The following is a 26,523-nucleotide window of genomic DNA, read 5'->3' on the forward strand; positions in this document are numbered from 1 at the left end:
GCTAAATGGACAAAAATCATTACAAGTAACAAACAAATTAAAAAATGTGATAAGGCAGTGGTCATTTGGTTACATAGGAAATTTGTTCAAGGGGTCTGGCATTGTCTAAGGCGTCTTTTGAAGATTTGGGAGAAGGGGATGTCTGGAATTTTTTTTTAAATACATTTAAGTATTTATTAAAATAACTCATCAAAAATCACAATATTTACAAAAGATTTACAAGATTAATAAAAAAATCATGAAACATACAAGAAATAAAAAGACAGGATAATGATAATAAAAAAAAGAATATCAAGTGGGAGGGATTTGGAAAGTTTGGTTGCAATATAAGAGAAATAACGTTTTTGGTTTAGGCCGGTAAATAACTTTATTGGGACTGTATCACTGTGGGCATATGCTTAATGATGGAATGTCACTTATTCTTTGATTCTTTTTTTCCTTGATTGCGCTGAAACATGATCATTGCAGGAATAAGATCGGCCTCTGTTTTTTTCTTTCTTCTTTTTTTGAAAGATGGAGCTTACATATTGATGATTATATCCCTTACTTAAGATTGTTGTATTGAGAGTGTACACAAGGAGAAAAATAATAGTTTTACTACGAAAAACGTTTGCCATGAAATAGTTCATTTTCCTTGCTGACGTCACGCATAGTCCATTTTTTCCCTAGGGAAAAAGTGAACTATACGTTTTTTGACCCCGCCCCCTACTCGATTCGCGAGCCGTGCGGCGCGATGCGAGCAGAGCGCTGCTCAGCCTAACGGCACTCTCTACTGCATGCCACGGGGACCTTTCGGCGAGCTGCACTATAACCAGGTGCGCTCGCTGACCAGACGATCAATACGGCAAGGCTTATTGTTTTCTCAACTTCTCAACGATTGTTCCATCATCGACTTATTAAAAATCGTTTTGCTGTAAAAGTCGGGTATCAACGAAGAATATCGTATGAAGAATATATATGAGTTGAAGGGATATAAAACAAATATACAATGACCCATTCTCGGAACTGGCTAAAACTATTTGCACTCAGGAACATCACATAGTACTATTCTCCCTCGGGCCGATGGCCCTCGGGAGAATAGTACTATATGATGTTCCTTCGATGCGAATAGTTTTAGCCAGATCCTCGAGTGTCATTGTATATTTGTATAATATTTCTTTTGGAAACATTATTTGAAAATATGTGTTCATTCAACACATTAACATTATTCTCGGTTTGATTTTTTTCATGGGAAAATAAACAGGGTATTTCACTCTTTATCATGCAATTATTTTTACATCAATTGTTACACCTGCATGTAAACAATTTATAGGAAACCAACTAAAACGTAATGGCCCGTATTCTGAAGTCGGGTTTAATTTAAACTCAGGTTTAAAGTTGTGGTTTAAGTATGGGAAGCCAAAAGTATCAAAATTTTTATTAAGTTCTATGTTTCTTATGTTTACTGTGCTCTTTCCTGATTCATCGATGGTGAAGACAATAATCTATATATACTTCTTAGACAATTATGTATGATTTGAGAGCCAAATGAGCTGAAATAAGATATCTCTACCGTTAGTGATTTATGTAACAACTGGCCGTCCATACTTAAACCACAACTTTAAACCCGAGTTTAATTTGAGTTCATCATCCATGTGATAGTTTATGATTGTACTCTGGGCCTTTCTAATGTTTCTTTGCCTTTGATAGTGCCATCTCTTACCTTGAAATTCGTCAATAAATTATCAAATTTGTATGGGAAACTGCAAGTAAAATGAACCTTATATTTGTTTATAGTATGCTGATGTGTGTGTTTGTATCGTATCGGGGTGTGTGCGTGTAGGCGCGCGTGTGTGTGGGCGCGGCCGTATATCTGCAGATCGGTATGGAATAACGTAATGGAATTTAAAAAAAATTATTTTAAGTGAATGTATATCATGTTATAAGGTATAGTATCTGATGACAATCTTGTTTCCATGACATTTACTCCGCCTTTAAAAAGTGCTTCGATGGAAAATATTCACGTCAAGCCATACGTAAAATCTAACTTACAAAACTAAATAAACCCTATCATTATCATTACATTATTCTGAACAAAAAACTCTTAAAAATCCTAACCCTATGCCCTCTGAGATATTAAGACCGGAGCAAATGTGTCATTATCCCGTTTTTCGATGCAAGTAATACGAAATGACAAATGAGCACATCCTTTACTTTAAAGGACAAGTCCACCCTAACTAAAAGTTGATTTGAATAAAAAGAGAAAAATCCGACAAGCATAACACTGAAAATTTCATCAAAATTGGATGTAAAATAAGAAAGTTATGACATTTTAAAGCTTTGCTTAATTTCACAAAACAGTTATGCACATCCTGGTCGGTATGCAAATGAGGAAACGGATGACGTCATCAACTCACTATTTTTGTATTTTATTATATGAAATATTCACATTTTCTCCTCATTGTCAAGTGAAACAATGATTAATTCCTCCCTAATCATGTGGTTTTAGAAAAATGTGACTCAGTCAAGTTGGTCCTTATTTTCAAATCTGCAAACAATGAAATATTGTATAATTCAAACAATAAAAAACAAAAGAAATAGTGAGGGACATCATCGACTGTCTCATTTGCATGTCACTGAGTTGTGCATAGCACTGTTTTGTGAAAAATAAGCGAAACTTTAAAATGTCAGAACTTTATTATTTTACATCCGATTTTGATGAAATTTCCAGCATTATGTTAGTTTGATTTTTTTCTATTTATTCAAATCAATATTTTTCTGGGGTGGACTGCAATACGATTTTTAAGAAACATTGTTATTATTATTATTATTGTTTTTATTGTACCATTTGCTTTAATGAACAATCATACAGTTGAAAATAATTATGAAAATAGTGTCATAGGAACATCTTCAATTTTTCTCAACAATTCCGTTTTAAATAAATATACAATTGATATAGAATATACGTTCTCCCCTTTTCAGCGATTATGAATCGATACCAATTTTGAGAACAAATATAATGCGGTTTTCTGATCAAATAAAATAGGATGAATAAATATGATGGGCTTATTTTCATACATTCTAATAAAAAAAATATAAGTAGAAAGTTGGATTTTAATTCGACTACGTAATAGGTCAAATGATTCAGTTTTTTATAGTAATTGCTTGAGGGAAATACGAGAGAATAAACTGAAGGATGTGTATGACAATTACCAACATCGATTTTGCTTTGAATTTCTCTAGTAATTCTTTGTGCATTCGGTCGACTTTCAGCGCGCCCGCTCCGTAAAGACTTGCAATGCTAATAACTTCATTATTACGATAATTGCCATGTTAAGAGATGTCGGTCGCGCACCAAAATCGATGTTCCCATATTATGTTTACCATAAATATTCCCATGTTTATGTTTAACATAAATATCAATTGCAAAGATACCATTCTTGGATTAAAGTTTAGATGCGGACAGTTTTTGCTAACCCAAACGCCCCGAGTGTAAAAAAAATGAGTAAACACTGTGCAGAATCTTTCAAGAATACCAGAACAGGTTGCGAAGTGAACGCATATTAATAATTTTGAATTCCGCGTCTTGTCCTGCGTTTAAGGAGTATTCGCACTGCGACGCATGATCACTCCTAGGACGCAGCAAATGCATTGAAAATGCAAAGCAAATCACATTGAAAACCTGGGAGGTCTTTGTCGAAAATTGGTGAATCGGAACAGTAATTTCGTCTGATGTTTCGGAGCTGACGACAAATTGCAAATATCTGGTTTGTCTAGAGTCACGGACGCAACGTCTGTTTCACGTCTGTTTCACCGAACCTCGACAAAGTCTTCATTGGCATGAAAGATCTGTTTAAGTTCTAGAAAGCGTGCGCGTGGCTGTTGCAAAAATTCCCTATTGCTGACGCCTGATCAAACGGATTTAACGGGACATATTTCTTGTATGTGTAGGAGGATTAATGGGGACTCTCATGTCAGATGTAATTTTATCTAAACTAATTAGAGATAGCACTGTGTATGCTCATTCTTAAGGTTTGAATTGATCGCACGATGCCAGGTGGCAGAGATGGTCATTATAATTATTATACACATGTTAGACTGGTTTATTGTTTGAACGATTAAAGACCAAGCATAGTTTCATCAAGATCGCAAGGAATATTAAGCCAGCAATGGCCCCCAGCGTGATCACCAGTGCACCGATGGTACGACCTGCTCGTGCCACCGTCATTTTCAAGCCAATGAAACTATTAACGAAAACTGTCGGAGTCGGATCTTCAACTTCGTCGTCAATGAGCGTCTCCTTCAAGCCAGATATGACAGTGTACCAGAAGACGTCTTTCTCCTCGGCGCGTGGAATGGGTGCTTCGGTTGGACAGGAGTCCAGCTGAAGAGCATTGTATCGGAGTGGGTCATAAGGTTGCCATGCTGAATCGGGGTCAGTAGGATTGGCAGATGGAACACTGAAATATAACCAAATGTAAAAATAGTGACTTGGATTACGTAATGAAAACAGCATACATGTACCTGGATTGGTGAATTAGAATTAAGGTTCAAGATTCATAACTTTTATTCAATTTCTATATCTACAATAAGCAAATGCAATCATTTTACTGAAAAGTCAAGAAAAATATATTTTGGGCTGAATGACATGTAGATGGTCTCCCACAAAGACTTTTTTAAATAGATTTCGTGATGCATGGGGCTGTTTTATCATATTCTATTTCTTATTGATATTGTTACTTTATAGCTTTATCTTTAAGTAGTGGTAGGCTAGATTATGGAAACATCAATACTTAGATCATGAGTAATAATTTTGTTTTCAAAGTCCAAACTTGGTGTATTATGGGACGCAGGTCAACTCTGCCCTTTTTAGTTTAGTAATTTTTGCCAGTCTTGATCGGGATGAAAAATAAAAACAAAAGAAATTATCATGTGAGAACCTCCAAACAGCTACTTGCTGAAAATGGATAAAATGTAATGAAAAATATCTTACCCTGACTTTGCAAACGTTGAGATCATTTCCATGAAGTTGGTGGCAACTTTCCTGTCGACCGGGCTGTAACCATAGCTACTCTGAAGGATCCTCTGGCTATCATATGGCCAACCGAAGGCAAAGGGGAAGTCATCACCGAATGACGTCCTTACCCATGGTGGTAGGAACGGTTGATAGATATGGTTGTCGGCATGAAAGGTCAAGGAATACAGATACATCTCCTTGTCAAATTTCGCCATCAGTTTCCCCGTCTCCATCAGAGGGACGTTAAGCCAGATATCGCTCAGGAACTCACTGATCTGTTGTCCAACTTTGCAGTCTGGATTCGGTACAGTCGGGGAGAGCTCACTTTGTAGATAGAACATCTTAAACAGGGAGGCGAACTCGTCCCTGCCTTCGTAGAAAATATCTACAGCGTTATCGATGATAGCACCTGCAAAGCGTTCATCTGGGCACCCATCAGAAACAGATTCGTTAAGGTATTGAGCAGTGATGATGGTATTGTCGCATTCACTTGCTCCTGCGAGTATGGGGATTGTTTCGTAGTTACCCGAGGCTAAAATCTTATCGGCGGAGTCTTTAAGGTACGTTCCGTCTATTACAGGGGCAAACGAAGTTAAAAATAGGTTGCTTCCTCCTACAGGAGCCTGTCGGATTTCTGCAGCTGATTTGGTTCGAAGGCATGCGACTAGCTCAGTGGTCGTTTCTGAGGGGCAAACTAGGGCAGTCGCGAGCTGGACAGCAAACGGGAGTGGATCTCGTTCCACCACTGTCAACATAGTGGGCGATAAAACAGAGTCGCCAAGCGCGATTATTTTATGCATGAGTCCATCATTGAGTCCGTTTAATGAAATCAGGTGAGCTACTTGAGCACCAGAACCCATTCCAAATGCAGTGACATTTCCAGCGTTCCCGCCGAAACTGCCGATGTATCGTTGAATCCACCTCAGAGCTGTAACAACGTCCATAATACCGTAGTTGCCAGGGGCGACTTCGTCACCTGTTGAGAAAAAACCCAGTGCTCCAATCCGGTAGTTTAGAGTGACCACTATCGCCTCAGCATAAGAAGCAAGAGTACTTCCATCAAAGACAACACCGTTGCCGGAGCGGAACTGACCAGAGTGAATGTAAACTATGACAGGAAGACTACCTTGTCTGGTGTCCTCTACCACAGGTGCGAATATATTGAGATGCAAGCAGTCCTCGCTGTATTCAGAAGCTCCAAGAATAGGGGGCGGGGCCTGAGGACAAGCTGCTGTCGGTTCCGTCGCATTTAGGATACTATTTTGGCCCCAATCAGTAAGGACTTCAGAATACTGGAACCGCCTTTCGCCAACTGGTGCCAAAGTATAGGGAATACCTCGGAAAACTCCTATTTCCCGATCACCAACACCACCGTCTGCTTTGCGTAGGACGCCTCGAACCTGCCCCAATTCAGAGTTTCCACTCGTGACATTGACAATCACGAGATTACTTGTTTCTGGTTCAGCACCAAGTAAGATATCTGAAGGTTGTGCAGCCAAAGAGCACGTTTCGGCTTCATCGTTGCGGGTTAGCTCTGGAATATAGTCCAACCAAAAGTCGACATACTCGTTCCTTAGTGTCACACCCGTTTCAATCGTGTCAGAGATCACGAGATAACTCTCAGAGGTATCATCGCTAAACTCGGGCCAAGCTTGGGGCCGATTGTTAGTATTTGGATCTCTGCAAATGAAGAATTCAAATACGTGAAATTAGTATATAGTTTGCTTGTCTATATAACTTACGTGTCCTCCCATAGAAAGAACACCTCTGTTTCATTTTATGAAAGTTTTCAGCACTGACAATATCCCATTCACAGTTCCTTAAAACCATAAATGTACTCATCCTATTCACTGATTGGCATGCGGTAAGAGAAGCATTTCGCCAAAATATAAACACATCCCCCCTTTTTTAGGGGGGATTATTATCAAGCATCTTTTTTTTTTTCTTTTTTTTTTTGCTTGTCAATTTTTTTCGTGGTCGAAATGAACTTAATTTTGGGGTGAAAACTTTTTTTTCCTTGCTTGTCATATTGTTCCTGGGGAAAACGTGCCCCCCCCCCCCCTTTGGAAAATCCTGGCCACGATGGGTACAATCAGCATGATTAGAGAAAAATTACAATGATTATCAATTTTTACGAAACGGTCCCCTGATCATGCTGTAGGATAAAGTGGGTTATATTCACCCGATCGAAGATATGAAACTAAAATAACACAAGACACATAATCTCATTGCCCTGATGATCCAGACAATAGTATTACATCTCATCTCAGGTTATACATATATCGGATTTTTTAATAACAATATCAGGTATTCTCCAAATATAAATTGTTGGGTCGGATATTTCTTACTTTCGTCACTGTCGCAGAGGTATGTATGGATTTGCCAACTTGCAAGCATTTCACGTCCTGAATTAGATTTGTAATTTTTCGTTAAAGGGGTTATTGCATATTATGTTTTAATTGGCTATATTCACGAGTAAAAATTTATTCTACTGTACATAATACACTCTAAAAAGGGTTTACCCAATATTGCGTAAAATGGGAACATGCATGTTGGTTGGGTAAAAGATATCAATATTTTGTCAAGAAATAACCAAATATGGGTTAAAAAAAATAAAAAATACCCAGCAAACATGCATATTCCTTTTCCACCCAATATTGGGTAACATTTTACTCGGTGTTTTAGAGTGTATATAATTACCCATTTTTTACGAAGTTGGTCCAATATTGAATCATAACATCACGAACTGACTCGGACGTACTTCCAGGAGGAGCATTCAAAGCCGTCTCTCTGCCGAAAATCGAATCCCAGAGGTAGAACAATTCCTCGCCCTGAACTGCCCTGTTTGGATCCCGGAGAGGGTCATCTATCAGTCTATAGTTTGTGTCCACGTAGTCAAAGTAATACAGATATGCATTTGTTTCGGTGCTCCTCTGGTGATTGCGCAAGAGTTGAATGGTTTTAGAAAGGTAGGACCGGTCAGCGTACATTTTAAACATAAAGCGTATTGCGCTTTGCGTATCTGGGAGATCTAGAAGAGGGCCATCGTACCTGTAATCGATGGCCTCCATTGTAAGTAATGCCTGGTCATCAGTTCTATACCTCTGCCTAGTATCGTAGTAAACAAAGTTCGATACATCCTGGACAGTCTGAAATGCCTCATTGACATCGACGTACCCATTTAAGAGCGCTGCCCCTTCGTCACTGTTGACTCCCATCAGAATGTCATATTGGTGTAAAAGATCCATATCTTGTAGATTATCGAGGGTACGTGGAAAGAAGAGCCCATCAATCCGTGGTTCAAAGTAAGCACCCCCGAGAGCGGTGTAATCGACAGCTACGATTTCTTCCCATGTTTTATTCCGAAGACAAGCTAGATTTTTTGTCCATGATCCTTCAGTGCAGTTCAGGGTATTAATGACGATATTGGACAACCTCCTAGCCTGACCCTCGGAACTGATATAGGAAGCATCGGTTGATGTGCTGCTCTGGATAATAGCTCTTTGGAATAGGTTATTATCGTTTAAAGGAGTAAGAATCTGAGCTACAACTCCTGTAGCTCCCTCACGCCCTTGGCCAACAATGGTAATCATACTCCCGTCACCATTGAAAGCTCCGATGTTATCCCGCACCCACTGTATGGCAAATCTTTGATCCCAGAGTCCGTAGTTCCCCGGTACCGTGTCATCCTCCGTGCTGAAGAAGCCGAATGTGAGGAATCTGTAGTTGATGGTGACGACGATGATGGAACCTTTGACGGCCATATCCCTCCCGATGTACTCCGATCCCGAATAAGCTCGGTACCCTCGACCTGGTATGAACAACATGACAGGCAGTTTGTTATCTTCAGTTGCTGCTGGTGGTACAAAGATGTTCAAGAAGAGACAGTCTTCGCTTATCAACAGATCATCAAGATCTTCCACTGGTGATTGTGGACAGGCAGCGCCAAAAGTCGTTGCATCCAGTGTTCCGTCCCAAGGAAGCTTGGGTCGTGGACGAGCAAATCGAAATTCTCCCACTGGGGGTTCTGCGTAAGGAACACCCATGAATTCTTCCATTGCGTTGCCGTCAAAGTCATAACTGTTCCCTTCGACCTCTCCCAATCCAGCAACGTTCACTGTCACTTGAGCAAACGAAACATGAATGTCGATGATGAATAAAAGTAAAAGGACAGTAACCAGATGAGATGCCATGACTAGCAGCATTGGTAAGTCATCGACATCCACAACATTTAAATAGCTTTGAGTGGTCGCTTAATAATTTCTGCGGAAACTCTTCAAACCTATATATGCAACCTTTCCCGGATTTCTATGTGCCACACCTTTGGAAGATAAACGGTGATTGGTCAGTTATAACTGCTGTTTCACTGTTTGATTTCACCCTTTTGTCTAGAGGAAAATGATCACCGCAGGGACAAAGTACGTGGTATTAGCAAACATTCCGACACGTCTGGCGCGAAATGACTCAGCATCGTGTAACGTAGTCATATGGTAGTGCAGATCTCTGCATACAACTTTGAAAAATATTTATGAAATCAAATAGCAGGGGGTAAATATTGAATCATCCGAGAGGCACTTGTTGACCTTCGCATGCTTTATTATCCTTCTTCTCAGTAAAGCAGGAAAGTTATACATTAAAAAACCCCGAAAACTTCCATTTTGTAGAATAGATGACGAAATCCTTGTTAAAAATGAGATGACGTATTAATATCATACGAGCAGTTGTTCATTCACTCACGAAATTGGTTTTGAAATCCATGACTATATATATTTTAGACGATACCATCTTGAATACATTAGAAAGTAGGCTATGATTGATAACGCAAAGACAGCGAAATGTAAAGATAAAAAAACAAAACAGAAACGAGTCGACAGACCTTCAATAAAGTATGATAAGTGGTGAGAGTGATACAATTCTTACCACGGGAATATTAAGATTTAATTTTATTTATTCATTGAAAAAAAAAGTAATGGGAATGTAACATTGGTAAACGTAAACCCTGCATGCGATCGGATAAGCAAAAAAAAAATTACCTATGCTGCCCTTGGGGTGCCCATTGTCAGGAGGGGTGCATTCTTTTATTTTCCTGCCAACTAATTTTTCCTGTATATAATTCCCTGCTAAAATTGTCTTACAACCAAACAAGAGATCATAAAAATTATATAGGGGCGCTTACCCCCTCCCCCTCCCTGAGCAGGCCCGCGCGTGCAGTCGTGATTACTTAGGACGACTACTACGAAGCCATGCGAACCATCGATGTCACTTTCCGAGATGAATTGAATTCATTTATTTTCCATTAAAAACATGCAAAATCAAGAATATACAAACATTACAAAGTATGAAAATGAGACATTGTACAAATTACATATCATACTTTAAAAATAAATACATATAAAGGAGAAATTATATTTCACTAAAGATCCCATATTGATCTTAAAATTTCTGTGATGATGAGAGGTAAATTAGGCCGGAGCACCAAACAGTAAGTGGCGTATCTAACTTTTGTCAGAGTGAACTTCCGGTCCTCTTTAATTGATTCAGATCCCTTAACAAATATATTGAAGAAAAAAAAGAATGAAAAAACAAATTATAAAAATACATGAGAAATTTAAAAATAGGCCTACAATAAACTACATAAGAAATTAATTATGTATTGACATTCTTTTTTGGGGGGATGTTTGTTAGAAATGTCAAATTTATGTTTTCACCAAAAATAAGCATTCTACAAGCAATAATATGAGTTAACAGCAAAATGTATTTTCAGACACTAATTTGCATCATTTATTTTGAAATATGAAGTTTTAACTTGTTGAAATTTTTCTTAACATTTGTAGTTTCAAAAACCTATAGGCATATATGGGGGTGCAAATTTTCGCCAAACAGTCTGGCAAACTGACACTAAACATGGTGTGAAAAGGCACAGTTAAAGAGATCGATGCATACTGCGGACTGAAAATAGTATAAAAATTCACAAAACAAAATATGATGAAAATTTCATCAAAATCTGATAATAATAAATAGCAAAGTTTTGGCGTATGTGCATGCCAGGTCTATGTAATACATGAAATATCGAGACATTATTTCTCCTATTAATCCTCACCCCCATCGAGCCCTTTGTCAAAAGCTGTATGGATCCGCCCCTGAATAAAAATTCACTTAAGGCGGACGAAAATCCCCCCCCCCCCCCCCCATTGCGATCGACATTGCCAGAGCCGCGCATGTGCGCGCTGCCGAGGTTGTCTGTCCAAGTCAATATTACACGTATAGTCAATAGAACCAAATCTGCCGAGGAACCAAATCTGCAAACATCAAGCTGCGTTAAACCTGGCGGATATGGTTCCGATTAGGGTTGGTGTTGGAGTTAAGTTGGCGCTCTTCAATCTGGTAGATTATCTGCGCCAGGTCGTTTCCGAGTTAGCTGCTTAATTCCCGCATCAATGTCCTCGGCGTTAGACTAGTCTGACCTGTCATATAGCGAGGTGCAATATAATTATGATTAGTTACCACCACCATTAAATTGTGCGTTTTTGTACTTCATAGTATGCAAACTTATATAAGAAGCTAGGTCGAAGCTCAATTTGAGTAGTCTAAGGATTGTCACTAATCATCAGAACAAAAGGAAGAGAGAGAGAGAAAGAGATGGAGAGAGATCAGTGGAATATTCTTATTCGAATCTCTTTGTTTTTTTCCACGTAATTCAGGATAACTTTATAATCTGCATTTCTTCCCAATAATGTTGCTAGATATGATATTGGCTTGTTTAATTTCAGGCTTCTTTGCATAATTCTCCTTTCTCTTTCATTTTTCTTACATTGTAGTAAAAAATGTTCTATTGTCTCAGGAACCTGACAATGGGAACATAGACCATTTTCATGTTGATTAGATTTATACAGATAATAATTCAATTTACATTAAAAACGATATCGGCCATTTAGAACGATATCTGCCGGCGGATACGGTATCCGCCGGTGGAACCAAATCCGCCGCTACACCGGCTGTAATTGCCCTCCCCACCCCCCCCCCCCCCCCCCCCTCCGATCCCCTATCGATAAATCTCGAGCGCGATATCGGATGCGCATGCGTGACACATGTGTTAATACTTAATGGTCGGTGAAAGGCATCTGCTGGCGTAAAATCCCTTGATTTTGACAAATATTGGACTAAGAATTAAAATATCACCATGGCTACTGATGAGGTACATGAGGTGAGATTGAAATTATAAAATTTTTCATGTTTTATTCAAATAATTGGCAAGAAAATTCTAAAGGACCGAGTATGCAGGTTATTCATCACAGTCCCGTACTATCATATCTGCGTGGTATTTCTGGTAAACGAGCCACATAACGTCGACAACAACGTTTTTATTTTATTTAGTCTATATCTAACAAGTTAACTGTTAGACAGTATAGGGGCGGCCCAGTATAGGCTTAAGTTATAGATCTAGTCTACTGCCCAACTTTAGCAAAAGGAAGCAAGTGATGCATCAGTCAAGTTTGAATTATTGAACCGGCCGTCTCCATGCCATGCCATGCCAGGCCATGGTCTCTGACGTGTTAATCAATTGTGGGGATTGGGATTCTGGCAAGAAACCGGGAGGGGGGGGGGGCACTCAGACAGCATATAATGCGTGGTGGTGGGTACATGCATGTGCCGCGGAGACGACCCCCATTTTTACACTCCTATTCCTAATAAATTTCCATTCAAAGTAGGGTGTCTGAAGCCACACTGAAAAGTGTCAGCATAAAACAGGCTAATTTAGGGGAAAATATGGCACATTTTTTCGGGGAAGTTCAGGCTACTAGAAAAATGTGATCTGAATTGATTATTAACTTGTGTTTGGCATGTATGGAAAGAGAAAATTCAGGGGCTTCTTTTGACAGTAAGGACAAGTTTATGTGATCATTTGAAATAAGGATTTAGAGATAAATTGCTAACCCTTATTTTTGTGTGTGTTGAGATTGCCATTTCTCCATGCGTTTTCTATGGGGAAATGAAATTTCTGTTTTGCACAATTTTTTTCACTTTGTCGCAATTTTTCATTGTGATCTGGTTTCCAAATCTTTATAAAAATCATACCATCAGATAGAGCATAAAAAATCCTATTGGACTCTTTATGGACAAGTTTTTGGCATTAATAATGAATTTATAACAGCTCTTGGAAGCTAAAAATTTGGATTTGTGTGTGTCCATTTCTTAACTACACAGTCTATGGCAGAGAAATGCTGAAAATTGACCTAATTTCATTCTTCTTTTTTGCAGCCAATAATTTGATTTTTTTCAAAAATGTTACATTTCTGTCAGTCTGAAGGTCATTTCTCTTCAAATTCACAAAGAAAATGTGATATTTTCTTGAAATAAGAAAAATAATTTTTTTCTCCAGACACCCTATTCAAAGGGCAAGACAACATTTTTATTCGAGAAAAAGAACAAAGAAAGTTGATCCAAGGCCTTGCCAAAGCATTTTCTTCTTATCAAGAAAAAAAGAAGAGACAAATCTGTTCCAAAGCAAATGCAAAGTTTCGCATACAATGTATTTTTTGTAACGCCGTTCCGGCCGCATTGATCCGCTACAGTAAGCTGCATTTTTGGTAGACGGCTGGCAGCCGTCTGTTTCGAGGAGTTTTTTAACATTTTTGATTTTTTTTTTAAATTTCTCCTCGTACACAGTCGACGGCTCGCTATTGTGCAGCCACCATTAGGGGGTTAACAACGTGTTGTGCTCTCATTCTAAAAATCAAGCTCTCTGTAAATCTATCGAGTGAAATTGCGATTCCAAGTTCTTTTCTGTTAGTATTTCCAATGCAAAAAGTAGATTGACAACGGTCAGATGGTCTTGATGGCGATATTGTTGAGAGAGCATGTCTACAGACTACGGGGCCACAGACATGCAGACATTGATTAGCTGGAGGGGGAATTGCCAAACTTAATTAGGACCTAGATCTGATTAAACGGGCTTAACGTTAGATCCAACTCTATCGTGTGGCAGCTACATAATAATGTTTATTTTCCTTTTTTTAGTTTCATTTTTTCTGTTTGATTCTTTATCCAGGTGACTGAATGCAAGGACAAATTACATGAAATGGTAAGATCAAGTCAGAGTCTCGTCAAAGATCCATTACTTTGTAAGGCCTGATAACCTCAACCTTGATTGCAAGAGAATTGAACAAATTGAAAATTACCTCTCTATTCTCTCGCCAGGAAAGCTAGGATAGGGGCTGATATGATTTTTTTTTAGCTTTTGATTCAATGCTCAGATATTTAATTATTGTATACTGACATTTTGTAAATTTGCATTGCAAGAGATTGATTTAGTTGAACACTTTCTGATACTAATCAGGCCTAAGACGATGTCAAAGAGTGTCCAGTATTTAATTATTGATGATTTTGTTTTGTTAAATGGCATATCATTGTCCACACATGTACTTAGTCCTTGGAGTTGCTTGTTTTAGTTTAACAAGTTAGATTCACTATTGATTCTCAATCATGTTTTATTCATATAATCACCAAGTTGAAACATTTCACAAAGCTCTCATGAGTGACTTCACTTCACAAACGAGTGGCGATCCTTTCTTGTAGTACAGTAATACTTATGTGCACCAATTTATTATTGGTGTTGATTAAGCTCCTAAAAAAGGATGAGCAGTTGTTTATAAAGTTGCTTGTAGCTTACGAATAGCTTTATGAAACACCCAAGTGGCCCTTTCAGATTGAAATTGCTGTTAATAAGCATCTGAATGCAAACTTCATTTATCTAACTTTAAATAGTAGGGAATTCACATTCGCTCCTACTTTGTTAAGAAAGGGAAAATCTGCCTTTGCTAAATCTCAAGAACTGGGGATGAAGCATCTTATATATATCACCAGTTTTCACTGATCAGCAGATATGTGCCAATCAGATGCAAGTATTTCTGTAGCCTACATGTATAATGTAATGATAAAAATTACTGACCTTTTGTTTCATGAAATGCTCCCTAAGTGTGCATAATTCATGATGCATAACTTAGGAACAGCTTTATGAAACAGTCCCCAGTGCAATAATGTTTGAACTTCAAGCAAAAAATGATCATAATTTTTCATTTTTCTCCCTTTTTCTATCGCCGATCAGTCAGAGAATCTAGTGAAAGTTGTGTTCCCCAAGAAGATTCGAGAGTTAGGGGAATTAGTAGAGGTGAGAATTTCTTAAATTCTTTTGGTAATTGTTCTTGATTTCATTCATATTATGCATCTCCAGCTCTATCGTTCAACCCCCTCCCCCTTACCCTGTCGCAATTGGTCGATCTGTCGATTTTTAAACCATTTGTAAAACTCCTCTTAATGTTGCTTGAAATCTAAATTGCCTCTTACATCAGTTGCTTTTCTCAACTGTATGGTAGGGGGTCCTAAAGCTACGCGGGTCCTAATGCTACGCATCACTCATCGCGCATGCAGTTTTCAATGGCAAATGCGCACTCTGTGTTTCGAACTGTGACTGCAGAGTGACAAACAATTCCTCTTCAATATTTTCTATAGAGGCTGCAGTAAATCTCGAAATGCAGACCTGCCAACCATTATTTTTTATTTTATTTTTTTACAAAATCGTAATTTATTGAGAAAAATCATCTCTATATGTCTCTATTTCATATTTCATAAAACTTACACAAATATGGTTATTAGATCAATGTAATTTCAGGTAACTTTTTTTTATTTAATCATTTTGTTAAAACCAGGGTGAGATATACAGTATAATATACACATGTTTCAATGTTGTTTTTTTCATCTGCAAGAGCAGTGCGCATTTTAGCTAGCATGCAGCTTGAGCGCTGCGATGAGCGCGTGCGCCATGCATTTTATTATGAAATACACTTTTTTTGGGAAAATATAGTTGTTTTTTTCACAAAATACAATTTTTCATTCCCAGAGGTTGGCAGGTCTGGTCAAATGCAGAGAAAATCCACAACTATTGGAATTTTGGAGTTATATTCACTTTAATTTCATATTATGCTATAATAATATGAACATATTTTAGAAATTGAGGCAGAGGAAATACTATTTTTTGCATGATAAATCGAGTGCGTAGCTTTAGGACCCCTTCTACATCGGGCGGCAAAATCAAGAGGTGTTCAGAAAACACAGCGGGATTTTCGTATTAGCGGGTTTTGTGATATTTTCTTCTTGGTTAACGATCTTTAGAATGTTTGACACAAATTAGTGAAAGATAATTTGCTAAAATATTAAAACTGGCATAGTTTTTATCGTTTGTAAACAAAGTGCGTAGCTTTAGGTCCTCCCATCATATATTTGAAATGAATTTATGAGGTTCAGTCTATAATGTGTGTATACAGTTGTAGATTGTATAAAGTCCAAGCCACTTAGTGTATACATGGAATTCCCTTTTCAGGTCCCTGTATTAACATAATTAAAGCTTAGCAATTTACTATTGATCATACAGAATCAATGCAACCAATCATAGAAATTGATAGCCTCTTATAAGTCTTTGTGTGCTTGGCCATGAACCTCTCTGTGCCGAATTATTTCAGGGAGGGAAACAATGGATAGTTTGTTTGAGCGTGATTTGCGAAAAGGTTAATTGATTGTTAATATGTGTCACTGATTCCCCAGTGAGCAGGCATTTATGCTGTGAATCACAATTCTATGTTTCAAGAATGATCCAGTTTACATAGTCTGATTGACCGGCCAATTTTCCATGGCCATGGACTTTGTTAGCATTGGATTAATTTAATTATTACTTGCCTGCATGATGATAATAGTGTCTGTTGAATGTTTCTTTACAGAGTGATTTGTTTAGACTAAGTCGGATGTCAGAGGTCACGACGAGTATCAACATTCCAGTTCCAGCCCCAGTCATTCTAAACCATTCTGATGATGTAGACGATGCACTGAAACCACATGTAAGTGTTTCATACTATCATTGTCAACCAATCAGAAGCAAGGATTTCAGTAGCTTGTCACAGCCGTTTGTAAACATCACAGACAAAAAAAATTCAAAACTTTTCTTGTTGTTGTATTTGTTTTCTTGACTTTGATGCTTGTTTTACACCAAGTTTATATCTAAAAATATAAAGCTTACTCAACCCAATCGAATCAATTCTTGACAAGGAAGCAAATTAAAAGCAGCATTTTACAAGTAATCAATTAACTAATACTGAGCAATGCCTTTCTCTCTGCACTCTGGCCATCGATACTTCCTCCCCCTCATGCTTAACCCCTTTTAAAAGGGAGTTGGGTAGTAACCTATCCCAGAAATAAGAAAGAAAACTTTTCAGTTAAAGTTTTCATCTCAGGGTTATTGGCCAAGCATGCACAAAACAAACTTTGCAGCTGTTGTATTAACCATCAGTGTATTGTGTCATGTTTGGTGTCAGAGCTTAAATAAAGGTATCTATGTAAAGCTGATGAGTTGTTCTTTTATACTTCTGGCAGATACTAATCATTAGATTCATTGGAACCATGAAGTTTGTTTACCCATTGATACACACTGTTTATTCATTTTCAATTGCATTTGATTGAAATCCTGGTATGCTTATTTCTTTATACAGGCAAAGAAACGGAAGCACGACACACAGAATGATGTACAAGGTAAAAAAAATTAGATTCACAAGCTATAAGAAATGCAGTCATCTTAATACCCATTTTACTGAAGTTTGTCTCTTAACAATAGTTTGCAGTATGAGGAAAGTTGAAAAGGAATATTCAAAACTTGATCAATTTTGAATTAATTTGAGCTCCTATACATTCATCTGATACATATGTATATAGGTAACAAGTACCCTGCCCCGTTAGACACCTTTGCAATGGTGCTTTACACTCACATTGCTATCATATTTACATTATATGACCTAAATGCATTCACTTGATGATAATTAAAATAGTAATATCAACCTTGGAATACAGTCACCTCAACCTGATGCAAATTTCACAGGTCTTTATTCATTTCATCTCTGCAGTTTGCAAAGTGTTTTCTTTGTCTGCAGATTCAAAACCTTCGATGAGCAATGATGTAGCTTTCTACATGTAGATCGACTAATGTATGTTGCCTCTCTGAATTTGTTGTTACCAACCTGATTCAAAAGTTCACCTTTGACCTTCTACCACCGATCCTACAGGGTGCAAGGTGTTCTCTCTGCCTGCAGGATCTGTACCATGCAACACGCAGTTAACTGATCTGATAGATATCCTGAAACCCAAGATATGCTGCCTCATAGAACAGTGTAACACGCTGAAGATGTGGATCCAGCTACAGATTCCAAGGATCGAAGACGGCAACAACTTTGGAGTCTCCGTCCAGGTAGGCTAATCGGTTTACATTTAATAGATCTACAGTTACGAGCAGTTGGGATTCTTCTCAGATAGCCAATATACAGCATGGGCTAAAGCCATTTGGTCTAATAACTGTCAATTTGGTCTTGTTGCCATTTGGTCTAATTTCCATTTGGTCTTCAGTACATACAGAATGAGTGGTGTAAGACAAAGTGGATGTTAAATGCAATGGCCCGTATTCTAAAGTCAGGTTTAACTTAGACCACAGTCTAACTCTGGTCTAAAATTATGGGGAGCCAAAATTTCACAATATCTGTTTATATTGTATATTTCTTATGTTTACTATTTCGTTCCTTTTTGCTTTCAAATGAAGAAAAATACTTCAGTTATCATATTTCCCAGACAAATATGAGCAATTTGAGTGTCAAATTAGGTAATAAAGTGGATTTGTACTGTTAGGGATTTTTGCCCCAACTGGCTATCCATAGTTAAGCCACAATTTAAAACCAGGGTTTAATTTAAACCAGAGTTCAGAATACGGGCCAATAGGTCTGGCATAATTGGTTCTAGACAAAGTGAGATTAGACCATCTGGTGACAAGATCAAATGTACAAAGCAGATGTGGACCAAAATGGTAGTTAAGTAACTAATCATCTTTCATAATGGGTGATACTTGAGGCATGCAGGAATTCCAAAGGCATATTTTCATTATTGCTTACCCTCACGTGTTATCATTGACAAACAATGGAGAATGAAGGAAAGCCGCTATTAAGGACACAGCGGCTTTATGGCGTTATTCCTTTCAAAGGGCATGGCGCAGACTTTTTGAGAGGTGCCTTATTGTTGCCAAGAATGTGGATATAGGCTTTCCCTATTAAAACGAAGGATATGAAAAACAAGAGGCATTGTTAATTCAAGTTCTTGTGGTTATTTTTTAAAGGAACAATTAATTTTTTTTAGTAGGAGATTTTCTTAAATATTTCTGTATGAACCCAATTTTGGGGGATTTAGTGGCTTTCAGATCTATAAATTGGATTAAAATTAGATACAGTTTAAGTGATGTTTGATGAACTTAAAAGTTTTCTTTTCTGGAATACGTTGAATACTTTTAACAGGAAGACACATTAAGTGAACTTCGTCAGGTAGAGAGCGAGGCCGCTTCGTACCTTGACCAGATATCACGGTATTACATCACAAGAGGGAAACTAGTCAGCAAGGTCGCCAAGTACCCTCATGTGGTAAGTCAATAGCCAAAGTTGTCGCTATGTCAGGTCCTGTGTCCTATTTTTATGTCCTGGGCAATTCCATAAAATAATCAACCTTTTTGCAAGTCCGACCCCCATTTTCTCAAGTTTTACTTCACTTCATAAACTGACCAAGTCATGGTCATTTGAGAGCATTACAGACTGTCCAAAGAACAAGAAATCAGAGACAGAAAATGTCATGAAGGTCCCACATATAGGGGGTCGGATGTACATATTTTATGGAATTGCCCTCCTGATGATAAAAACAAAACCACTATAATTGCTGTGGTCTAGTGTTTATGTCTCCGGACTGTAGATCACAAGGTTCAGGGTTCATTTTCCCACCTTTGGCACTGACGCCCTTCACCTACATGTATCTGTTGATCTATATTTGCTGCACTCATCCCAGGTGAAGTAAATTGTACCCAGTTGGAATTCATTCCTCAATATGTTAAAAACTGCCTTATAACCCAGCTATACTTAAGCCAGGGTAATGCTATATACGGTGCTTAGAAACATTTGTATTTAGCTCTGTATAAATGTTGCATATAATCAAATTTTCATTGTCATTCATTAAAAATTATCTGCCCCCCTAAATGTTGATCATTTGATACTATTTTGGGAGTAAATGTATTCATGCATTGGTGAGCAGGGGGTATTCATTGCCAGAGTGTAGCAATCAATTTTGTACCAAATGCCTACTAAGTCAATCAAGCATTGGGATCAAGCTCGTACAAGTGGATTAAATCCTGTAAAGGGCTGTCTCATCTGCACAAATTTTCCAGCACACACTGATGTACAGTTTTGAAAATAATCATTTGACCACTTTCATACTGAGCGCCCAAATAGCATGGTCGAAGTATTGTATCCCAAGCTGTATTTATGACCAGGGGCCCGTTTCATAAAGGAGTTGCAACTGTTGTAACTTTGCCATTATGGCAACTACCATGGTAACAGGGCTCAGCAGCCAATCAAAATCAAGGTTTCCATGGTAGTTGCCATAATGACAGAGTTACAACAGTTGCAATTCCTTTATGAAACGGGCCCCAGATGTTTAATCATATTATCCTATATTAAGAATTTCCATTGTTAGTAATTTAGTATACAGAACAATTTCTTGATATCAATAAATTATTTTTTTATAGAAAAAATTGATCAATTTCCTGATAATAACAATTGAAATCTTTATACCATGGAATCAGATTAACGGTTAAAACGGCCTGCCATACTTGTATTTACATTGGTATATGCTGGCTAAAACATTGAGGCATAACCCAACATGTAGAAGCTACATTGCGCACTTCAGCACATCATTTGGTCCGAGTTGATTTTTACACTCTCCTAAACATTTCTATCTGTTCATTTACATGTAGTTGTAGGCAAAGACAAAGTCAGAATAATTGCGAGTCAAGTGATACAGGATGGAAATCCTTTTTTGTAACTTTTTTTTCTTTTACATTATGAGTTCATAGTTGTTGTTGTCTTGGAGCCAGTTTCCTTGGTATTACATTCTTGCTTGCTTTACTAATGAATCTCAAAAATGTGTACAAAATCAGCACCTTCAAACTGTAGTCTCTTTGTTAGTGCATGTTTGTAAATCTTTCCTTTTTGTATGTTTTTTCTTAGGATGACTACAGGAGGAGTGTAATTGAAATCGATGAGAAAGAATTCATCAATCTTCGTCTAACATGCCTTGAGTTGAGAAATACATATGTGAGTTGATATTTTCAGATTTCTCATAAATGCTAGGTCAAAGAAACCAACTCGCAAGCGACTGACACTAAAGGCTTCCGCACACCTTACGACCCGACTGGTCTACGATTGGCTTGCGACTGAGGGGAGATGTGACATCACAGCTCTTGTCAGCTTGAGAGTCGTAAGGAAAATCGTAAGGATTTGACATGTCGAATCATTATGACTGGATCGCAAGCTCAATCCAACTTCCAGCCAATCAGACAGCAGAGTTGCACGACGCGTGTATGGTATACAACGCGCACACGCAGTAGTAAGCGCCATTTTTCAGTTGCTATGGCATAAAGTGCATGCGTGAGTCGCAGACAGCATAGTAGTCGGATCGCAAGGTGTGCGGTGTCGAGGCTTAATACTACCTTGCGATTCATCTCTACTCACTCAGTCGCAAGCCAGTCGTAGACCAGTCGGGTCGTAAGGTGTGCGGTGGCCTTTAGTCATTGGAATTTACGTAATATATTTGGTCGGCATGGAGTAGGTTTCGCTGATGTGAGTTAGTGACATAAAGGGTATGATGAGTAGTGGTAGATTAAGGATAAGTTTTGTAAAACAGGAATGCCTGGAAGCATACTAAAAACATGTTTCTTTGGGGTTTTTCCCTGAGATATATTGTGGTATCACTATTAATATCATTAGAGAGTTATCCAGAATTTTAGAGAGTATTCTGAAGACTATGTATAAAAATGTGGCATCCTAGATTACGATCAAGGTTTTGTAGTTGTCGGTCTTGAGATGGCACTGTTTAAAGTGGATGTGTAATTGTTGCTTAATAAGGGAGTCCTACACATAAACTAAAAAAATTGTGAATATCCTTCCATAGGCTTATGCATTGTGATTGTCTTGATACCCTTTTGACAAATGTGAATATATTTTGTATGATTTATGATTTTCTTATAGCTTTCCCTTCATGATGTGATAACGAAGAACAAAGACAAGATCAAGAAACCTCGAGGAAACAACACAGAATCAATGTACTGAGGACAACGCCATCAATCATTACCAACCAACACAGTTCAACCCCTTGCCTCCCAGAACTGGATGATCCCTGCACAAAGTCTATGGGAATTACAGAGTTCAGTAGTCAACAGGTTAACTCTTTTTCTACTGGAACTGTGTAATCTCTGTACAAAACATATGTGAATGACAGAATTCAAGAGTCAACAGGTTAACCAATTGCCTTCTTGAATTGGATTATCCCTGTACAAAGCCTCAGGGAATTACAGAATCCACTGGGTTAAGATTATAACCCTCTGAGGTAGGGCTGAGTCAAACAGACTGGTCAATTAGTGCCCAAACGATGCTGTCAGTCACTGGTATAATTTCTTCCAGACCGGTGGAATTCAAGTAATACATTAGAAACTCACAGATTCAAAAGACTTTGACAGTCAACCAGTTAAGAACTAAATTTCCTTAAAGGTTTATCTAATATTAACAATCAGCTTGCACTATGGAAATAGTCTTGCTCGTTTGATTAAAGGCTTGATGTATAGTATCACATAAAGGGTTTAGACCAAGATCAGGAATTATAGGTCTTCAAGTGGTTGACATTTACAGATGTTCCAATATTGAATTTCCAATGCATTTTTCTTAAATACACCAGTTCCCAGGTCTCTGCTCAAAGAAGATAAAGTCGGCGGTAAAAAAAAAAAATTAATGACTCGGCCATATTTAGTGGAACCATTTTCAGTGGTGTTAGGACACTATTATCAGTACCAATCAAAGATTAACAATATTCCAAGGCATCGCTTCTTATTATCCACAAGCCTTGAAGTTATTAGGAATGCACAAGTATTACTCACAGGGAAATAAGTTTATCCTCTTGGTCTTCTAGCAGGTGGTCTCACTCTCAGCCGGGACTCTCAGATTGTCACGGATAAGACGACTTGATCAAATTATGGTTTGATCCAACCCAATTTGGTAAAATTATCACTTGGTCTCATACTGAGTTGCTCCTACTTTCATGCCTGGTCTTATAGAGTGCCGAAGTGTGACGTCATCAATTTTCACTTTGCATATCAGCGTGTTTGATACCATACTTTGGTAGAGCATGATGAAAAACCTCTACAACCTAAATGTGGTGCCAAAAAAAGTTGTTTGTGATGTCATCACTTCGGTACTCTATTTCCACTTTGTGTAGTTTTAGTTTGTTCTTGGTCAAATGAAAATTTGGTTTGTAAACAGTTCAACAACTTGAACAGACTAAGGAGTGAGAAACCAAATATTAGTAGACAAAATAATTATAGATAGACTGGTTATACATGTAGACAGAACGAGGATTAAAACGTGTTCAATGAGACCAAACAGAAAGTGGTTTAAGTATATGTAGGTGTAGACAAATTGGCAAACTACTATTACATTTTTCCAAGACGACTTACTATTGCTATCACCACAAATATACATTTCATCAGGGGTTTGAGAGTTCAGGTTTTTAGCTGATTTCATATTTATTTTTTATTCAGCGTAATTTCAGCTTATTTTTGGCTTTTCTCTGTACTAAAAGTACGGAAGCTCTTTCTATTTCAGACTTTTTCAACACTCTTCAGCTTTTTTTTCAGATCTCTTTATTTGTGACCAATCACACCACTGTTTCATAATCCCTAAAAGTGTTCCATGTTTTCAACAGCAACCTATGGTGTACATGGAGTTAAGAACTACTGTACGCCTTAATTTCATGTACCAAGAGATATTTAAAAAAAAAATAATAATTAAAAAAACCTCACAAAGCACCCTCAGTTCCTTCTGGAGTGGCGTTACAAGGGTTTTACCATTTTTGCTATATAACATGGATTGAAATCTTCATGAGGAAGCTCCACCCTCTTATTGCATCCCCTCTACTAAAAAACATTGATATTCCCAAACCAGGCCAGCGTCAGTACATTGTAAGGATATCATATGAATTGACCAAAGCAGGGTTCCCACAGTCACGGAAAATCCTGGAAAAATTTGTGGTCATGGAAAAGTCATGGAATCGCATTTACCTCTTGGCTATGGCAGCTTTCCAGTTTGTCGTGTCTTGCAACTCTCATACTCTGTGATCATACATGTACTCTGCTGTTATAATCGGTGTTCATGATTTCCATTTTTCCCAAATTCTACATAACTCCCTGGACGTCACGGGAAGTCATGGAAAGCAGCAATTTAGTCAAGGAAAAGTCATGGAAAAGACATGGAATTCTGTTTTCAAATTTCTGTGGGAACCCTGCCAAAGTCAAAGTGGAGACTTAACAATCACCCAATTAAAGTATCCAATACCCTGAAATGGAGTACCAAATTGTGGCGTGAAATTTTTTAGTTTTTTGTTATTACTATTTTTATTTTTTGGCAAATTGATGGCGTCACACTTTGTTACTCCATCTTCTTTACATAAATTTTGTATCATCTTGATATTCAAGTGTATTTTATGATTCTGAGTATTTTTAACTATGATTTATAGTTCCTGTACAATCTCATCAATCATGATGTCTTTGATATTGATCACTTCACCGCAGGTTTGTGTGTCTCTGATTTTTACCCTATTTATCACAATGTATTTCATGGATTATTTAATCGATTTCACACCATGTTTTGTTTGCTATGTCTAGAACAAACCCTGTCTTTTATGAACTTTATCTAAAAAATGATTTTCCTAATCAAGTAAAATCTCTTAATCTGTAGACCATTTATATATGCACACATGATTTGTCACACAAACCTGTTAATCCACAATATGTATATGTATGTATTTCAATCAATTTTCAATCTCTGGTAATCTTTTGAGAGTCCCCTTCTGTCGTTGTGCCATCTTAATCAGTTTTTATTTTTCCCCCTATTTTTATTGTGGTGCCATGTTTTTTTTCCATGTGTACATTTGAAGCAAGAGTAATTTAAGTAATAAAATGCCTGTAAACCACAACCATCCCATCATTGTATGTTTTTGTGTGCATTTGATAGTATCACTGAAAGTGTATCTCCTGTTATGCCCGACTGTAACCAAAAGAAACAAACGGCTTATGATGAACCAGGGATGTAATAGAGGGCATAAGGCCGGCAAAACTCCATACAATATTTTAAAAGAAAAAGGAATAACTTTTAACCTAGCTCTAGTGTGTTTGATACAAGCTCCTCTTGTATAATGGGTGGAGTAATCATTGATACTCGTACACTTAGAATATCAAGTAATTGCTATACTAAACCAGACCTGCCAACCAGTACGTTTTTGCAACCAAAATATGGCAATACGTTTTTTCTTTAAAAAATACGTTTTTGTAAAAATAAGAAAATAAATTAAAAAAAAAATCATCTCTATATGTCTCTATTTCATAAAACGTACACAAATATGGTTGTAAGATCAATGTAATTTCAGGCAACTTGGTTTTTTTTTCAATCATTTTGTTAAAACCAGGGTGAGATATACACATGTTTAAATGTTGTTTTTTTTTCATCTGCAAGAGCAGTGCGCATTTTAGCTTGCATGCAGCTTGAGCGCCGTGATGAGCAAGTGCGCCACACATTTTATTATGAAATACACTTTTTGGGTGAAAAATACACTTTTTTTTATCACAGAATACACTTTTTCATTCCCAGAGGTTGGCAGGTCTGCTAAACCCATATCTGGAAACACTTGCAGTAATCCATCTTGTCAGAATGCAAACTATTGGTTCAAAATTATTAATACCACTCCAACTGAGTTTCAAGTAAAAAGAAAAGGATTTTTTTTTAATCATATTGAAAAAAAAAAACACTCGACCAAATTGTATATGATTACCTACTACAGGCAACTCTGAATATCAAATTCAAATCACTTGACTTGGGTACATAGGAATCTGTTTGAATTGTCAAAAAAAAAAACTTAGAAAATATTTTGCATAATCTGGGTCCCGTAACACAAAAGTTAGCGATTGATCGTACATTGTAGTCAATGAAATCAATCGTAGAAAAATGTTCTACGATCATTGCTAAGTTTTGTGTTACGGGGCCCCAGGTCTAAAAAAATGCTCTGACTTGGGCGAATATTCAGTTTTATATGGAAAATCAACGGTAAACTGCCAATTCGTCTATTGCCAACCCGTCCTCTCATCACATGGTCTACCTTCATTCTGTCCATCAACATTTTGTCTAACAACCATCTGGTCCAATAATCACTGTCTAATCACCAGTTCGTCCACGACCATTTTGTCAGTCGAATACCCATTTTCTTTTCATTCATTTCACCAAATTAACACTTATCCAATTAGACCAAATGGTTAATGGACTAAATGGCTATTGGACAAACTGGTTATTAGACGAAATAATGAGTGG

The 26,523-nt window shown here is 37.5% G+C and overlaps 2 protein-coding genes across 3 annotated transcripts; one reads left to right on the forward strand and one right to left on the reverse strand.

Annotated features, from left to right (window-relative positions):
* Positions 1 to 508: 508 nt before the first annotated feature.
* Positions 509 to 9,443, reverse strand: LOC129275040 (uncharacterized). Its single transcript, XM_054911814.2, has 4 exons — positions 7,697 to 9,443; positions 4,973 to 6,676; positions 3,415 to 4,439; positions 509 to 1,044 (listed from the first exon to the last, which is right to left on the reverse strand). The coding sequence occupies exons 1-3, from the start codon at positions 9,199 to 9,201 to the stop codon at positions 4,073 to 4,075; spliced, it is 3,576 nt and encodes a 1,191-aa protein (XP_054767789.2). The 5' UTR covers positions 9,202 to 9,443; the 3' UTR covers positions 509 to 1,044; positions 3,415 to 4,072.
* Positions 9,444 to 12,035: 2,592 nt separating this feature from the next.
* Positions 12,036 to 25,138, forward strand: LOC129275041 (proteasome activator complex subunit 3-like). 2 transcript variants are annotated; one of them, XM_054911815.2, is made up of 9 exons: positions 12,036 to 12,200; positions 14,046 to 14,078; positions 15,102 to 15,164; positions 16,768 to 16,884; positions 17,533 to 17,572; positions 18,100 to 18,281; positions 19,369 to 19,491; positions 21,124 to 21,210; positions 22,144 to 25,138. In XM_054911815.2, the coding sequence occupies exons 1-9, from the start codon at positions 12,177 to 12,179 to the stop codon at positions 22,222 to 22,224; spliced, it is 750 nt and encodes a 249-aa protein (XP_054767790.2). In that variant the 5' UTR covers positions 12,036 to 12,176; the 3' UTR covers positions 22,225 to 25,138. The 2 variants fall into 2 exon arrangements, with proteins under 2 accessions (XP_054767790.2, XP_063964856.1); XM_064108786.1 differs by having other exon boundaries at positions 12,063 to 12,191.
* Positions 25,139 to 26,523: the final 1,385 nt, after the last annotated feature.

The sequence above is a fragment of the Lytechinus pictus genome, chromosome 13, assembly GCF_037042905.1.
Source record: "Lytechinus pictus isolate F3 Inbred chromosome 13, Lp3.0, whole genome shotgun sequence".
NCBI classification, from domain to species: domain Eukaryota; kingdom Metazoa; phylum Echinodermata; class Echinoidea; order Temnopleuroida; family Toxopneustidae; genus Lytechinus; species Lytechinus pictus.

Coding starts and splice junctions, on each gene's coding strand:
- LOC129275040 (XM_054911814.2), bottom strand. CDS start 9,201: ATGCTGCTAGTCATGGCATCTCATCTGGTTACTGTCCTTTTACTTTTA. Junction 6,677..7,696: donor ACCAACTTCGTAAAAAATGG/GTAATTATATAC, acceptor CTTCATTTGCAG/AGATCCAAATACTAACAATC. Junction 4,440..4,972: donor TCAACGTTTGCAAAGTCAGG/GTAAGATATTTT, acceptor GTTATATTTCAG/TGTTCCATCTGCCAATCCTA.
- LOC129275041 (XM_054911815.2), top strand. CDS start 12,177: ATGGCTACTGATGAGGTACATGAG. Junction 14,079..15,101: donor AGGACAAATTACATGAAATG/GTAAGATCAAGT, acceptor ATCGCCGATCAG/TCAGAGAATCTAGTGAAAGT. Junction 15,165..16,767: donor AGTTAGGGGAATTAGTAGAG/GTGAGAATTTCT, acceptor GTTTCTTTACAG/AGTGATTTGTTTAGACTAAG.